Source organism: Nesoenas mayeri, assembly GCF_963082525.1.
Source record: "Nesoenas mayeri genome assembly, chromosome: 7".
NCBI classification, from domain to species: domain Eukaryota; kingdom Metazoa; phylum Chordata; class Aves; order Columbiformes; family Columbidae; genus Nesoenas; species Nesoenas mayeri.
Window position 1 is genome coordinate 12,116,200 of NC_137551.1, and position 18,462 is coordinate 12,134,661.

An 18,462-nucleotide genomic window follows, 5' to 3' on the forward strand; every position below is an offset into this window, starting at 1 on the left:
ATAAGTTTACATATATGTATGTATACAAATCATAGTCCTGTAAATACCTGTTGCATGCACGTGCGTGCACAGGAGAAATGTTACATTCTATTAATGGTAAGGCATATTATTAGATAGGCAATATTGGCAATTATTTTAGCTTTTATCTTGATTTGTTGTGTTGCTGTTGATCGCGTGCTGCCAGAGGATCTTTAAGGATGACGGGGACGGGAAGAGGCCACTTCGAAGGCTTATTGCACACGGCGGCAGTAGTAGCCCAAAACTTTGCACTTCTCACACAGATGCTGAGGATGCTCTTTGCTCTGATCCGAAACATCCAGGCCATCTGGCTTTTCCAGGGGCCTCTGCAGTGAAGGGAAGGAAATCAGATTAGGTCCCAGGTTTTGTCCCTGTTACTGTTTACTGTGCCTGTGATGCCCACTTTCATGCTTAAACTGAGGTTTTTCCAAGCAATTATGAAGGTACCGTATTTATTTCCTGAAAGGATGAAATATTTATTCAGCTCTGCACTGGTTCAGAGTGGCCTCACAACTCACTGTCATTCTTCTTCATAAAGGTGGTGGTAATTTTGTCATAGACAAATCGCTGAAAGACTTAACTGGGGCCTATATTTATAAAAGCAGTAACGTAGAAGAGTTTATTCTCTCGGCCCCAGTAACTGAGATGTCCCCAAGGCATAAACTAATACCTCAAGCATGGGAATGCCATTACCCAGCAATGCCAGCAGGGTTTACCAATGTTGGGATTAGCTACTATGACAAGAAAACTGTCTTAACCATGCACAGATATTATGTAGTTAAATGAGGTTTTCCCAATATTCAGACCTATACTTCTGAGTCTGAAATTTTTGAAGTAGAGCAGCAGCAAAGCTAAACAATAAAAACAAAAAAAATAAAACCAACATAAATCCCCCAAATTAAACAAACATAAACCAAACAAAACCCAACAAAAACAAAAACGCAGTCAACCAAACAAACAAAAACCCCAAACAACAACAAAAATGAACCTCACACAACTTTGCCTGAACCTGAGTAATAAATTGACTACGTATTTGTAATAGTATTTGTGAAATTGCAGGGTTGAACGTGTATTTGGCTAAAGAAGGGAATTAAACTGCTTTGGGTTTAGTAGATCTTTGATCTTTAATGTTCCATGACAAGTAAAAGGTTTCACAATCATTCTGAAAATAAAATACCCATGTCAAGTAAGGTTAAGTGTTTGGGAAGTCTAATAGGTGAAGAGGTAATAGAGATGTGAGGCAGAACACCATAAAGTGCACCACTTGTTTGAACAACAACAACAAGAACTCTCTAACCCGTAATTTCTCTGTTTTTCTGAAATGTACCTGAAGGACTGTTTCATTACACAGTGCCTTCCCGTGAAGACAGTGGTTGTTCTGGGGGCCTGTGGTCCATGCAGCCAGTATGGGGTGTGAAATCTGAAAAGAGGCCAGAAGTTTCTCACTGTTCTCACAGGGATACTAGACTTTTGCTTATCTCTTCAAAATATGGTTCTTGGAGCAGGTGGTGGATAAATATAATTTACAAAAAGATTACCATTTATCTTTTCACACCGTTCCTAAATCCTAAAGACCTTCCTTTAGCTTTGAAAATCTTAAAGTACACCTCATGGTCTAAGTTTTCATTTGTAAGTTCTTCTTTCCAAAGCCACCCACCTGAGATCCTGTGGATAGGAAGAAGAGACATTCAAAGCTTTTTTGTTTATTTTTTTAGCTATGTAGCATTGCAAAAACAGCTCATAATCCAGAGAACAGAAGGGTTTTTCAGCTCTCTCAATAGCTAAAATGAGACAAAATATATTCTATTATCCTGAACAAGGGTTGTGTTCAAATTCTTGCTTGATTGTATTGGATTATAAGTGCAACACACTTACTATATTGCATAGCTAGTAAAAACAATATCTGGGAGTAACTGTGTAGTGATTGCCAACGGCTTGTTACTGAATCAGTGTTCTTACTCATGATATTCCCTGAAGTTTTGTCTGTCCTGGGCCGCATATTATATGTCTTTCAGTTTAACTTTTTTTACAATTTAATTGAAAATTGGATTTCCTGTATCAGGTGGGGGATAAGGAAGGCAGATGGAGCCTTCATCTCCTCTAAATCCTTTAATTTCCCCCTGAAGCCCCACAGAGCTTTGAATGACTTGTTGGAAGTCAGTATGTTAGGATTTGAGATCAGAACCAGCAATCCTGTTCCTACGCTTGCAACCCAACCCCTGGTGCAGGCAGCGCTTCTGCCACGATACAGACAAGTTGAGTAAGTCCATTTGGTCAGAAAAACTGCCCTTCTGACTCTACTACTTATTCCATCAACACCTGCCCACAAATTTTATTCAAGAATTTGCGTTACATAAATGCACTCCAAGATGATGCTCAGGTTCATGAGTCCCGGGAGTTAATTTATGCTCCTCAACAGAGAATTAGAGAATTTTGAAATGCTACACTTAAAACAGGCTCTTTGACTCAGCTCTGATTGCTTCTACATGCTAGCTGTGCTCTGATTAAAGGGGAAAAAAATACAGCAGTTATCATGTTTATTGATATAAGCCAGATTTTTTTTCCTTTTTTTTAAATACGCAAGGCCTTGGGAATAATTTTTCCTGGAAATAGTGCAAAGGACATTGGGAATGCCTTAAAGCGCCAAGAGTTTTTGGATGCTTTTCAGAAACAATAGCTCTCTGTGGTTTGCTTTCCCCCTGCGTTGATTGAGCTCAGCTTTTTGGCCTGCAAAGCATTTAGATTTCAGAAATGTTATTGTTACCAGCGTGTTACGACACACAGGCTGGGGAGAGAGGGGTTACGAATGCAGGAAAGCAGGTTGCCAAGGGCCAGCTGGAAGGAGCTGAGCTGAGCCCAGGCTATATTTCTGGTGAGGTGATGGAGGGCTAGAGGCTTCAGAACTGGTACTGTGGTAGTTTTTATGTCCCAAAAGCACTTCAATTCAACTTTTGCATAAAATGAAGCCCCCGCTTTATCTCCACTTTTTTGTTTTCTCTTCATGGGTTTCTTGTAAGGCAAAAAACTCCCCGTTCATACAGCCTGAGAAGTGTTCTTGTCCTGCTGCTATTTGTCTGTTATTAATTGTGGAGAACTTTAATAACCTTACAGCCTTTCAGCCTTTCTTAGACCACTCTGAAAGGGTAGGATGTTAGCCAAAGAGCTGTGTGTCCACCAAGGTTGGACTTCCTTGGCACAGGCTGACCTTGGACAATTCTCACCAGCTTTGGTGCGGTGGAAGCAGAGGGGCAGGAGAAGATGCTGGAGCAAGAGGGGTGCAGCCGGGTCAGGCTGCTGCACACGGGGTATTAGTTTTGGGGATTGCCTGAATTACGCAAAAGATCTGAATAGCTGAGGAGGCTGCAAGAGTTTGGTGGTGATGCTGCTGAGAGGCTGGTAGCACAAAAACTCAGCCATGGGTTTGGAGAGGGTGTGGAGAAGGGGATGTGCTATTTGGCTGAATAAATAATTCCTTTCCTTAGAAAGATGTAAAATGGAGTTTGTACAACAACAGAAAATCCTCCTATGTTTCTCTGGGAAAGGCATACTTTTTTCCATTAAATGGAGAGTTTAAATATAATACTTCAGTTTTCATTGTCTTTTTTTTTTTTTTTTAAATGTAAGCATCCTGGATTTGGCAGTCCGTATTTTCAGTAAAAACTGCAGGGATGGGCATGCTTACATTCTTCATTTTTGTGCATCTTTGCTTCATTTTCTCCTAGTAGTTGCCAAATGGAAATAATCTTGTGCAGCTCCACCAGAAAAACATTTGGTGGTTGTGACTAAAGCTGTTGCCTCAGGGGAATGAAGCTGAAATAAATTTAAATTTATATAGCAATTCCTGTCCCGCAAATTAACTTTTGACTGTGAAGTATTGCTGTCCCAGTCTACATGTACTGAATGAACTCTGTGCTCCCCACAAGTCAGTTAAAAAGCCCAAACCCTCAAAACAAAAAAATCAACCTTATGAAGTGGTAGGTGTCAGAGAAAATGTCAGTAGGACATCCTTGAGGAAAATTGCTTCCACTAAGAAGCAAAATGGAATAATGTGGCTGTTTATGTTTGTATTTGGAAGATTGATTTTTAAAATTTATTTTATTTTATTTTTCTTTTTTCTGTAGAATGGAACTATTTGATTGTACCACTGATGGGTAAAGGGTTGCATCAAAATTCAAATGTGAGAAAACACTTCTAAATAATTTTCTGGATGCATTACCTCAAGTCTTAATGCAGCAAATGAGATGATTAAATGACAGAGTAGTCATGCGAATAGAAATGGATTCTACAGCTATGGCTGGCAGGATAATTGTTAGGTTAACAGTCTTAAGGAGCCATAGCTAGCGTGAATTTCTAAGTTTTTAGTTCAATAGAAGGTGTGCACTGGGGATAAAGAATGAAATGCAATGTGCGTTCTTGAACAGCAGACCCTCTGCTTTTCTGCCTGCGTAAGGGAACAGGGACGTTGACAAGGCCCTCAGTGGTTGCTGTGGATCCCAGACAGCGACAGGAAGGCTGCAGATCAGAGGCATGATGCTCGGAGAGAGCAAGGATCCTCTGTCAGCAGCATGCTGCTGGGACAGCCCAGCTAGGAATGAATGATAACCACATGGCTAATGGTGAAAATCTCTTGTTAGAATCTACAGAAGGAGCAGTCTGGGGTGACCTGTATTCCTACTGCTGAAGCATGCAAGTAAGGGCATGCTGGGGAGGGCTTATTAAATCTGAAGTGTCAAAAAAAATGTATGCCTGTAACTGTTGAGAAGTTTATTGAGCTTGAGTGATCAGACCCATCCCTGCCCACACTGAGAGAAGTGGCTGTGGCTGCTCCCAGGAACGGGAATTGAGATGCAGCCATTGCATTGCCCATGGATGTAATAGCTCAGATATCATGAATACTATATTTACATACCAAATTATTTCCAATTCAACAGCAAATTCCTGACAGCTGGAAAAAAATAGTGTCCAAGAGGACAAGTTGGTCACCAGATGGCTGGTTCTGTACCAGTGTGACAGCTGTCATCACAAACAGCACTGGAGTTAGCCACAAAGTCAGAGGAGAAGCCTTGATAAGCGGCCAGCCAGGAAGCAACCACAGGCGCAGATGTTGCCGCTATAACAGACGAGAAGAAAATGAGAATTCAAAGCTTGGCGTCTGGGCTGTTATAGTGCCAGGAATGCTGGTGAATGGCTGCAAGGACTAGCTCCATTGCTGGAGTAGGGTAAGAAGGAGCATAAACAACTACAAAATCCAGATTCCTTGGAAGAATAAGAGGTAGGTTTAAGTCCCATCTGTTTATGTTCAGAGTAGCTAAAGTAACTACCCAGGAAATGGCTTTTGGAACAGCCACAGAGCAACTTTATCGGGGTAGTTCTTTGGTCTCCTGTTCCTCAATAAGACTTGAGCTCAACTGGCCTCCAAATTTTGCCCCGTGCCCTGTGAATTCCTACAAGCACTCTGATGGGGAGGTTTACTGTTTGAGAGATGCGGTGGAAACCCAAAAGGGGGAACACAGTGGCATCATTTGGTCACAAAACCAAAAATGCATACAGAGCTTCCTCGGGACAAGGAGCAATTTTACAGCTCAGGTGCAAGAGCCACCTGATTCCCCCCTCTGTGGATGAGATGGGAAATGAACGGCAGCAGCCCTGCTATCAGGATCTTGCGTTACTACTTGTAATATGTGCTCCACCCATCTCTCTTAAATGCAGAGGTTTAGAGCTGTATTTATAGAGCACTCTGAATTATATACACAGCTGTAACATTGCTGAGAAGACTTTTCCTGCCCCAGAGAGATTAAAAGCTCCTTCTAACAGATAGGGAATGTGGAGTGAGAGCGCACGGCTGAATTGAGACATTCCTTGTGGGGAATTGGCACAGGATCGTTTCCTGGAGTGAAATGAGCCTCTGGGAACAAAGAGCAGGTGGCAGGGAAGTGTGGCTGCTCTCCTCTCGGGGGACCCACTAACGAAAGGTATGCATAAGAAATCAAAATTTGAGCATAGCTGCACAAGCCATTCACAGAACCAGCACATGTGCTTGAACGGCTCCCACAGAGCACTCCAGAGCGGAGATTATTATCTTCAGTACTCTGATAGTATTGCCTGAGCCAGTTACATGGGAGTACTCTGGCAAGAACCATCCCTTGTGTGACAATGTGGACAAGCCCTACACGACTCAAAAGTCCATAGATTGAGGAAAGTAACCAGGGAAGGTGAAAGAGAGATGGAGATGAGGACTGGAGAAAAGGGCAAGCCCAAGTATTGAGAATAAGCTCCTAATTCACTGCGATGTCAGGCAATTCCGAATATAAGGATTTCATTTTTTTTTTCTCTCCTAAATTGGACAAAATCTCAAATATTCAGGATGATGTAGCAAAGCATGGTGGCCCATGTGGTTATATTTCAGCTATTGAATAGACTCTACAGAGGTTGATCTCTTTGGTGAGAAACAAGGGGAATAGAGATACTTGGCAATACCAGAGGATGGAAAAGTATCCTCAGAGGCGGTTCCTGTGTCTTGTCCTATATCCACACCTTCCTTTAAGGGTCCTCTGCTGCCCAGGATCACATGTGGAAAAGGGAAGTATGGTGTGATCTGGTATGAGTTGTCATTCTGTATGCACTATTGTGAATGGAGACTTCTATAAAATGCCCACACTAGGGAAAGGTGGCACCTGAGTGGCTTCAGACTTGGTCCAAGTGGCTTGCAGTTAAGTAATTTCTGTGGTTTTGGAGGCTTTTGTATAATAACTTGACATAAGGCTACTTAATGTTGAGGATCCAACAGTGATTTGCATCTGGTGATAAAATGATAACTATTTTTTAAAATAACATTTGAGATACCATTGCAGCCTAACAGATGAAAAGTTATGTTTACCGAACAGTAGGGCAAGGAGTAGAAAAAGGAGATAATGAATTTCCAACACATTGCAGAGAAGAAATATTGACAAAATTGCTTTGAAGTAGAAATAAGGCTCTTTTTAGTGGTGCCCGACGACAGGATGAGGGGCAACTGGCACAGATAGAAGCACAGGAGGTTCCTTCTAAACATGAGGAGAAACTGTTTTACTTTGAGGGTGCCAGAGCACTGGAACAGGCTGCCCAGAGAGGCTGTGGAGTCTCCATCTCTGGAGACATTCAAAACCTGCATGGACACCCTCCTGTGCAACTTGCTCTGGGTGAAGCTGCCTTAACAGGTGGGTTGGACTGGATGATTTCCAGAGGTCACTTCCAACCCCAACCATTCTGTGATTCTGTTATAATTTGTTTCACTAGAGCTAAATAGTGTTTGAGCTTGAATGGAAGTTGAACTTCTGTGTGGCCAGTTCACTGGGGTTTTTTTACATTAAAAAATAATCCACTTATGGATTACCTGTACTATGATCACACCACACAGTGTGGTGACCTTGCAGTGGAAGAGTAGATACTATAAAACAATATTGGCTTCTTCATTTTGAATGGAGTTAAAATGACACAAGAGAAACATGGCTTCTAATAAGAGGCAGCATCTTTTCTTAGACAAATTAAGTTGGAAAAACTGTTTAATGGAAGATTCACATGAGAGTGAAAATATTCTAATCCCATATAATGAAGTCAATAGGAGCACATAACTAGCTGAGGACATACACTAATGCACTGAGGAGGGAAAAAAGGGATTGCTAGAAACTTGTAGAAGTGAATAGGAGCTTAAACATGAATAAGAACTCTCCTATTATAGGTGCCGACAAAGTAATCAAAGAATAAATAGGAATCATAGACAGAAAAAGATAAGGTGGTGCTCGCAGTGCTAATTAAGAAAACTACTAAAAGCATGTTATATGCACAATAAGATTTTTGTGCTTTATCGCTCAAACTAGAAATATTTAACTTGTAATTAAATATTTTTCACTGTGCTTTTATGAAATATAGTTGTTAGTGTAAGAGTATTGGTGACTGGGTAGAGCATATTCTCCAAACTTGGGCAGAATAACACCACACAGATAAATGTTGATCAGTGTTTAGAGAGAGTATGGTGTGGAGCCTGATGCTTGGATGAAAAACATGTATGGGTGAGCAAACACTCTGTCAAGAGGCTCTGTCAAGAAGCAGCGCTGAGCTCATGCAGCCCAAGGTAGCTCTCCTTTGCTACTGGCTCTGCGCATGAACTGGTGCCGCTTTCTTTACTGTCTGGCCTCAGGACGAATGAAAAAGTATAGAAAGAATGATGACAGTAACACTGAGAAACAGAAGCTAACAGAGGTGAGGCAGAGACAGTGGGATGTAAAATCTTTCAACTAAAGGCCCTAAGTTCAAATTTTAGGAAGGAGCACTAGTGACCAGATGCAAGTTATTTCTATCTAGAAGCCTGGCTGAAATGCACTCTCATCTTGAAGATCTCAAATAGCTGCAATACCTACTGGTGGGACATGAACATATGGATAGATAAGAAGGGCAATGCTCTTCCACATCCTGAGTTATGGTGTCCTTAGGGAATGATGTGGAAACAGTGATGGAAACCTGCACCGCACATGCTGTGATTCTTCCCAGGAGAACACCACGTATGTGGCTCCAAGGCAAGCACAGATTACAGAAGCACTGTAGACCTTAACCTTTCCACAGCATGTCCTTGATGTTAGTACTGCTATGCAGATTAGACTCCTCTAGGCGTGCTAGGAGGGACAACTCTGCCCAAGGGACTACTTGAAAACCTTCTTTACTACAAAATATACATATTCCTGAGTCTGTGCCTCTTGTGTGCTGTGGATGGGATACCACTTGAGCAATTTATTGTAACCCTTTGAACAGCAACATAAATGATTAATAGAATCTAGAAGAACAAAGTAAATATTTATAAAATTGGGTTGTAAATCAGTGGTCTTGTAATTTCATGCATGTGATGAATGCATGAATGCATGAATCCATTGCTCAGCCTGGATTTTGCTTCTTAGTCTACACAATCTGTCTAAAGAGGGGCAAGGAACCAGAGACCTTGGAAGCTTTGAGATTGTCTCAGGTAATTTAGCAAAAAAGGTCCTTGAATTTTCTTGTAATATAGTTTCCAGACACAGTTTTGTCAGGGACATTAGACTGCTGTTTCTAAAGATGACATCTTGTTTTCAGGTTTGGAATCAGAGTGGCATTAGCCCAGAGAAAGGAGAACAGATCACATCATCTCAACTGGCCAACAAAGATATTCACTGTCTCATCCAGGGAAACATCTGTGTTCATTGTAAAGTACAAAAACTTCCATGATAGAAAGAAGGGATGATAAACTCACAGTGAAGTATGTCAGGTTTAAACCAAGGCTTCTGCCACAAGCACAGCAAGCTTCAAGCACCACATTTTAACTACAATTTGTATTGCTTCAAGGTACTAGTAATTATAAATCAGTATTTTGGCTGCATATTGGAATGCAATGTTGCTGTAGAGACTGAGCCAAATCTTGCCTTTAGAATTAGATGAATATGCATATGCATGTAAGAGGAGGAAATATAGCTGATTAGATATTCCTGGGTGTGATAAAGCTAAATAAACTTATTTGTATCTCTTCTTCTTGCCCGTTGCAATGCATTTCAATATTCCTCTGTCTTTTCATGATAATAAAGTCACAGTATCCTCATTTAGGATTTTTTTTCCTGACACCCTCCTGTCCAAAATCTCATGAAATGGTATGATGTGTTCCTTATGAGCCCATGGAAAGAGCAGAGCTTTTTATAGCCATTTTGCAAGCACTTAAGTAACTAATGAGGCACCTAAGGCTCTTGATGGAATTTCCTTTGTACCTTTTGCAAGTATACCCACATGATCTGTCTACGGTTTGAGCAGTATCTGAGTGGGCAGCAGGTAACCTGACCCATGCAGAACTCTATTTATTACTGAGATTCAGCTAGGATGAATTATACTTGTGGCAAATCACACCTCCCAAACTCTCCTAAAATAACTCTTACCTCTTCCATCCACAACCATTTTCTGCAATATTGCAAAATCCCTCTCAAATTTTTCTGTTATGGCCAAATTTATTTTTCATGGGGTTGTCAAAAGTGACTTTATGCATGAAAATACAGCTTTCACAGCCAGTCTGTAGTCTGGTTTGTCAGCAGAACAAAAGGGGTGTGAGCTCATGCAGATGGCCCGTCTGTCTCCTCCTAAAGACTGCTGAACTGGTTGACTGTTTGTGACCAGTGCTGGTGGGGTACAGGCAGGAACTCACAGTCAGTTTTCCCATCATGAACTGGAAATGCAGGAAATTACTTCAAGGGACGGGCGCAAGGGCAGGCTGCAGGGAGCAGGAAGGAAGGCTGTGTGCACCCTATGAGCTACGGCTGACGGGATGGCAGATACAGCTTTCTGAGCAGAGCTACTGCTTAGATTTGACCCTTTCAGTTTAATAAAAGACTTTCTCTTGAAGTTCTTTGCTTGGGCATCACTTGGTATTATGGAAACAGAGAAATCACTCCTTAACCAGGTTGTCTTGGTTTACTGTCATTAACCAATGAAATCTGTAGGCAGGAGTCATTTTAGTATTGTACTCTTTTATCATTTATCGTTATAAATAGACATAGCCTATTGCCCAAATCCAATCTTATTTCAACAGGTGAAAAAAGTACTGACACCAGTGGAATGAAACATTAAATTGGTGTAAATACGAAGAGAATCAGAAGGACCAGGAGGCCCACTGCTACTCCTGAACTTGTTTTAATTAATCTCAGCTTACAAGGCCCCACAGTCTGTTTCTGTAATAAAGGCAGGTAAAGATTTTGGTTTGCAGGTATTTTTACTGAAAGACAGGACATTCAAACTTTGCAAATCTGACACCAGTCCAGATTCCCAGGACTGAGAACAGCAGCTCATCTAGGGAACAATTTTTGTGGCCTCTTGTAATCTGTGTTGAGTCCTGTTTAAGCCTTACCCACAGTTTACAAAGGCAGGAGCATTCCTAGTTCCAAGCCTGTATGCTAGCACATCTGCACTTCTCCTACCTGTTTGTGAGGATAAACATTAATGTGGCACTTGATACATTCTTGTCCCATGTTAGCCCAGGAGTTTCCACTCATCCATTTTCTCTTGCATTTGGGGCACTTATATTCACCGAAGCAGCGTTTCTTGCCCTGGTATGGAGTCAGGCCTTCTCCTTTTGGACGAGCCTACAAAACAAAGGGAAGTAGCAATGAATGACCAAAAAGGGGTGTGGGGAAGTGGTAGTAAAGTGTGGGTTTTTTGAATTAGGAAACTTTGCACAAAAGATACTGGACGCAGACATGAAGCTCATAGCCCCTTAATGAAGAGTTCACATGTTGAAGTTCAAGTTTAACAGTTCGGAGAGTTACTTCTGTGAGAAGTATGCAAAAGATGTACGACTTGTGACACTGAACATAGTATTGAAAAATATGTCCATGTGCTTTTTGCAGTGAATAGTTTTGATAGCCCTTTCATTATATAAGATCGTCCCTCTTGAGAACGTATTGCTAGCATTACATATAGCATCTTGAGAAGCAGCTTTGTAGTGAAGGACTATATTTCTTCACTAGATCCTTGCATATTCTCCAGTAGAACCCACCATTAAGACAACTTTTTGTAAGTTAGCTTTGCACAGCCCTTAAATGACGAAATATTGGCAATTCATTAGTGTATGGATCTGCATTATTATTATACATGAGAGTGAAAATTGGGGTTGAGCATGACAGGAAGACCTGTTTTTGATTAGTGAAAATAATTAATTTCATGATCTTCTTTATTTTGTTTGGGTTTTTTTTGTGCTCTTGGTAACAACATTTCAACAATTTCTACATTTTGAAGGACACAGGAAGAGATTGCCAAATATAATGGCCTGTTGTGCTGTTTAAATGTTAAATGTTCCCTAAAGAAAGCCTTTTTATTTAAGGAAGTTAATAGAATAGGCAATGACCTTATGCAAATACTGGTTTTATTTTTTCTAAATACACTTACTAAAACTATGTGTCATACTTAACAATAGCAGAATGCATAATACGCTAATACATTAAGGTGAAGATGTGAGTATTGCATACAGCTGTCCTGAAGATAGCTGTAAAGATGAAGCTGTTTTCCCAGAGTCTCAAGCAGGTGTTGAAATATTGTCCATATGTTTGCTGTATTTTGTTTATTGTTGCCTAGAGGGACATATTCTGCCTGTATAGTGGCAGAACGGTATGATCACCTATCAAAGGATTCTTTGTCATTTATTTATATGTCACCCCTCTGCGGCTTTTTTTTTTCCCAAGGTTCCCAGCTGAAGTTTACAAAAGTTAAATGACCCATCATGCTGGGAAAGTGTTTGTTTTTGTTTTGGGAGCTTGTACGATTTCTCAGTATAGAGGTCCAAATTGCGTTCTATGTATAAACAGGGTTGAAAAAGCAGGTGGTTGGCAGAAAGACCTGAGCTTGGCAGGAGCTCTGGGACTTGAACTCCCATGGCTGATGGAGATGGTGTACGCTGTGTTACCTCCAGGGTCGCACTTGGGAGCAAGTGGGAACGGAACATTGAGTGCACTTCACCCCGCATGCTGGCAGGTGGAAGAGGAGCGGGAGGACCTCAAACCTATTCTGGACTTTTTTTTTTCTCTGTAGCATCAGGAAAAACCATTCTCTCAGCATAGCAATACTCTTCTTTAAAAGGTCAGATGCAGGAGCAACATCCATTACAAACAGGCAAACATCTGTAATAATTTGCTTTGTGACAACTCGATCTGACAAGCCACTGTAAATATTCTGGCTCATAGCAAAGATGAAGCTGACACTAGGACGTGCATATTTACAGAAGTATTGCTTAGAAGGCAATAAAAAAAAAAAGCGTTCATTGGTATAATGAGAAACACTTGGACTTTCATGAGTAGATGAGTGCTGGCAGGCACCCAGAGTGTAATCCTCTGATCCATGGTGTCCCTTGATAAGGATGGGAGATTGTAATTGAATGTAGGGCAGGAAAATGTCAATTTATGGAGACATCCTTATTCTGGACACTTAATTTGGCTCTGCATCTGAGGAATTTGTAGCAGAACTCAAGTCAGTGTAAGCAGGAGTGACATGCTCTCTTCATTTAGGAACTGAATAGGAAGTCTGTGTGCAGAGAGCTCCCATGATTGAGAGATGTTTCCCCTCCTCCTGAGGTGTCACTGATTGCTTTATTTGTAGCTTCAGCTGGGGCTATGTTATTGAACATAAGTTATTTCTGATTCTCGGGTTTGGTGACACTTTACTTAAACCCCCCCCCCCTGCAGTCAGACCTGGAAATGCAGCTCCATTGCCCCTCCTCAGAAGCAGTCCTTTCAGAAAGCATGCAAGCCACTGAATGTGTTATTTCCAAAAGTAATAGCACTGACTTTGGAGACTGAGTGTGTCTGAGAAGTCTTGTAAATGTTTACAAACAGTATATAAACATAACACTCCCACTGCAATATGTTATGCCAGCCATAAAGAGCATTTAAACATCAGACTCCCACAGCAGTATGTTGTGCTAGCCACAACTGGCAGACAAGGGACACTTGCAGAGACGGCCACTCCGAGCGGGCTGATAACTGCAGGTTTCTCCAGGTCAGGTAGCTGAGTCCAGAGGTGCCAATGCCCCAAAATGTTTTGCACCCCCAAACACACGGAGGAGTACTGAGGATGATAGTCAGTGATGTCCTCTGTGTGTACAACTGGGCATCAGAAATGGAGGTTTTCCAAATTAGAAGCTACTTTCAAAACTTGGCTTCTTCACCTTGCTCAGTAAATCGGAAGCAGAACCAGGCAAAGAACATAGGAGCCTTGAGTCCGGCAGTAATTTCCTGTCATAATTGCTAGACTAAACTTCTGATTTATTTTTATTTTAACTTTTTGGCTGTCACAGCTCGCTCCTCAGTCAGTGACTTTAATTAGTTTGCTGGCAAAGCTACAACATTCTCTGTAGGTGCTTCGCTATTCTACTTTATGGATGTTTATACTTTGCCCTAACAGATATTATTTTCCTCACCATATCTTCAGTTTCCCAAACTGTGCCCCACAGGGAATTTGGATTCTCAAACAAACAAGCTCATTTTCTCTAGTGAGAAACATCATTAGGAAGCACTGACAGCAGTGAAGGCAACTCTCCAACTCCCTCCACCCTTCATGTCCAAACAAAACAGAAATTTGACAGTTTTTGGTGGAAGGCGAAACCTGAGTGAGATACACTAATGGCCTTAGAGGTCTGAGGCTGCGTGATTTCTTTTTTTCTTTGGTGTGTGTGTGTTTCTGTGGCTTCAGCAGCAGCAGAGTTGAATTGCATAAACATTTCCAAGAAGCAGGCTGCTCCTTGGCGCAGAAGCCGCGGGCCCAGCCTAAGCACCCAGTCGCTCTGTGACAGAGGTGCCTCAGTGCTCATCCAGCTGCAGGGCAGGAACTGTTTTCACCAAAGGTTTTTTTTAACTAAGTGCCAAAAAAGAGCAAGAAGATACATTTTGTCTTTTGGTATTGACCTGAAGACTCTTTATTTTATAAAATGTAGGATTTACCTTTTTAAGCCATTAGCCTCCTATTCCCTCCTCACCCTGACTCGATTTGAAAGGTGTTTAATAGTAAACCGTGGTTGGTGCTTAGGTCCTACAATTAACTCACTGAGCATCATCTCTTCTTACTCTTTCTGAGATAGGGATTTATTTATGTTCCAAATTAACCTGGAAAAGTTATGCCATCTTTCATAGCTGCAAAATATCTTGGTTTTACACACTAACGTAAGTTGTCCTGTTGCCTTTACGCTCAGGTAGTCTTTGGTCCAGTTTCTATCCTTGGCTGCAAAAGCTTGGTGGAACCTCTGTCTCACTATGTTTGAAACAACATTCCCACTAGGTTACAGACCATAAGATGGACAAGGTTTTTACACTTTCATGTCTCTTTTTGTCTGGAAGTTGACAATTTTGTGCTTTAAATGTTGATTTGACAGTCTTACTTGGTAAAACAAAAGCTCCTATTATTTTTCCCGCTATGTTACTGTTTCGCTCTCAAAGATTATTAAATGCACCCAGGGTAGGTAGGTCTCTGGGGATGATCAACACCAAACAGTTTTCTACAATGACCAGAAACTAGCCATTACTTGAAGTATGTTTCAATGTCCTGATCTAGATTCTTTGTGCTGCTTTGACTTTGGAAACCAGCTGTGGGTTTGCAGAAGGAGGAGCCTTCCTTCCTCAAGGCACCCCTGGGGTGGGAGCTGTGGTGGCACAGAAGACCTGCCTTCCTTGTGGCCCTTGGGCACAGCCTGAAGCCACTCCTGGAGTGGTGGTGTTAATGGCCAAGGGTGATGGGGACTCCCTCTGGCCTCAAATTTGGGAAGCAGCACAGATTCTACAAAAGCTGTTGCTGGGCCCTCTGTCCACTAGCAGTTAGCCAAAGGAAAGGACCTTGCCCTCTGATTCATGAGACAGCCATATATCACCTCAATCTTCCAAACAAGTGCTAAGACAAGTGACATCACCTTTGCAGGTTTACCTAGCCAGTGCACGTGCCTGCCTTAGCTACATCCAATGTACATACAAAGCCAGTATCTTTTGTGTGGCACAGCAAAGAAAATGACATTGATATTCCATCTTTCACTGACACCCAGCTGCCTCTATTTTTCATCCTCCTCCTTTCTTCAGCCAAAACCACAAATTGGCCTCAATAAGATTTTAAAAGTGTTGAAGTTGAGCTTTTCTGTGGTAACTGGCCAGCCTAGCTCTCTCACAACGTATCAGATTGTGCATCTCACGGTGGAATCTGCCAAATCACTTGGCAGCGATGGACATAATAAAGGACTCTTTGCTTTCCCTAGACAATTCTCTCAAAGTATCAGTTTGCAGAGTCAGCAAAAAACAAAACACTCTCTGCCCCCTCCATGCCCTGCTTGAAACTAGATTAGTTATAAAAAACAACAGGCAGCGAGGTCCCTCAAAGTGAGATGCAGAGAAACAGTTTATTTGATGCTTCTCTTCCCCTTATCTTCCCCTGAGTTTGTGTTGTATAGCTAAAAGATGTACAGGACAGGGGGAAGATGAAGTCAGCATGACACTGGTAGGTGGGTCCCCTTCCTTGAAGAACTCTGTAAGGGTCTGCTTAGAAGGATGCTTCATCAAATAAAGCAGAAAAGCAATAATAGCAAACAACAGCTTGATGCATTGATTAGATCCCAAGTGGTTTGCAGGAGTGGGACAGAGTTGTATTTTGAAATATGAGCCCTCCAGCACTCTCAATTGTAAGTCAACACAACTAGGAGATGGCATAAAAAACCCTAGCCCTCTTATTTTGTCTTACTCTACAGGCATAGTTTTGAGAACGGTGAAATGATGACAATAAACCATACCCAAAATGTTCAATTAGAAAATGAAAAAGAAAGTATTGGGCCAGATTCGGCATACTGGGTGTCCTGGCACTCTAGTTCTGACTCTGCAGCAAGCTGTAGAGAGTTGGGAAATTCACTGAATTCCTCTAACCTCAGTGCTGTGTAGAGAATAAGGATGCACTCGTACACTGATGGGAGTCTTCAGCAAAAGTGATGCCAAAATGGCACATAAAAGGGAATCCTTAGATTAGTCATTTTTTTCTTTGTCCTTCCTGACTTTTGTATTTATTTAAATCTCAGTATTGATAGAATACATATACAGATGCAGAAGTTATATGTTTAGGAAATGAATTCTAAGATAGCTGGTCTATTTTTCCTTGCTGTGTGTACTCCATGTTGCTGGTGTATGATATTACTGGTGTGTGATACTGGAGACTTCCGAGGTACTTAAAAGAACTGCTGCTACATCTTTAATTAGTGGATGCAGTATAGGAAGAGCATCTAGGAGATACAGAAATTAAATTAATGCTTTGTTTCAGCATTCTTGTCTCTGGTGTAATTAGTGTATTGATGATACGATGAGAAGTCTTGCTTGATATGGGTCAGTTAAAGGATAAGGACAATAGCTGTCAGAAAGCAGACTCTACATGAAGCATTACTCTTAAAACAAAAACTTCAATTTGATTTATTGAACTATAGACATTACAGAGTTCCTAGATGTATTTATTGGATGTTCCAGACTAAGTATTTACTGCAAACAAAATTGTACCTGAGCAAGACATGACTGAAAAGAAAACTTGAAAACTTGTTTGTGCAGCTTAACAGAGGAGGTCAGTAAGTATTTTATTGGGCTGGCATTTTCTTGGGGGCCTTGCCTGTGACAAGCCCTAGAGCTACTTCAGCCTCTGACTGGGTTGTCTACTGTATGGCTTTTATCACCACTGGAAGCATTAGGAATTTGAACTGCTACATTCATAGAAATAAGTTTGGTTTTCACTGCAGTTAAAGTTGATGAGTTGTATTGCTCATCTGAAACCTTCTATCACACTCATACCACTCTTAAAATCTGATCAAGGTGGGAAGTGGCTTTTTACTAAGGTCCCAAACAATGAAACTGTTACAGTCAGACATTTTGTAAAGTCGGTAGGATTTCTCAGCACCTCTTCTCTAGGGCGCTGTTTGTATTGTAGCCTTCCTGCTCACTGACAGTGTGTTGGGCAGGGGAAAAGGGGGCAACGGGTTACTGGAGCTGATGCCCGGCCTTGCCTGCCCCCCCAAAGAAATGTAGAACTAGAAGGGGGCATGACGGTTTAGGTACTCTGTGTGTCTCCTTCCACTCCACGGGTCACTGTGTACTGGGCTATTGCTACTTGCATATTTTGTCACCTTATGTGGACAATCATTTCACAGCCACATGTGTACAGAATTTTGCTCGTTGACACATTTCTCCTTTTGTTTCATCTTCATGCAGGTACCTCTACTGAGCATAAATAGAGTCCTCTACTTTCTTGGTCACACAGTCTGTGTCTTTCTAGCAGGGTGGTGTTCGGAGCGGAACACGACCCTCCAGATGCACAGTGTTAAGCAAAACATGCAAGTTTGTGTATCAGGCAATCCAAAATAACTTTAGTCTTTTTATTTTGCTTGAACAAATACCCTAATTCCGCTGCTACAAAAATGTTCATTTCTCCAAGTATTACTCTTTGAAAAATATATCAATTGAGCTGTGTCAATGAACTTTATAGGTAAATTTTGAAATGGCAGAAGACCAATTCTATATTTGTCATTTCAATATATGAGTATGTATCTATTGGTTGCTTTGAAAAATCAGTGTTGTCAACATATCATATGTTGACTAAGATTTTGATCTCATTTCCATAATGGTAAACCAAGGGTAAGATTTGGCAGTATTTGTTACTAATAGCATGCACATGGTTTCTGATGATGATTAAAGCAATAGGCATGGTTGTCATGGACATGCTGATCAAAGTCTAGAAATCCAAGAAGATGGCTTGGCAAAGATTCTAATATTTAAATCAAAATCTGGTTTTGCAGATTTTTCAGAATCCTAGCCATGCTTTTTGGAACAAAGGCTTTTTTTTCTGCTATGAAATGCCTAGCTGAGCTGATCATTAGGACCACCCTTGGGCCAAAGATATATAATAGTAATTTCT

At 41.2% G+C, this 18,462-nt stretch overlaps 1 protein-coding gene across 1 annotated transcript in view; it reads right to left on the bottom strand.

Annotated features, from left to right (window-relative positions):
- Positions 1-230: 230 nt before the first annotated feature.
- ZCCHC24 (zinc finger CCHC-type containing 24) overlaps positions 231-18,462 on the bottom strand; it is a gene marked incomplete at both ends in the record, with an annotated part of 110,221 nt that continues 91,989 nt past the window's right edge. Inside the window, 2 exons of the mRNA XM_080347500.1 lie at positions 231-344; positions 10,977-11,141. Coding sequence (XP_080203626.1) covers positions 231-344; positions 10,977-11,141 — 279 coding nt within the window. The remainder of the gene's footprint in view (positions 345-10,976; positions 11,142-18,462) is intronic.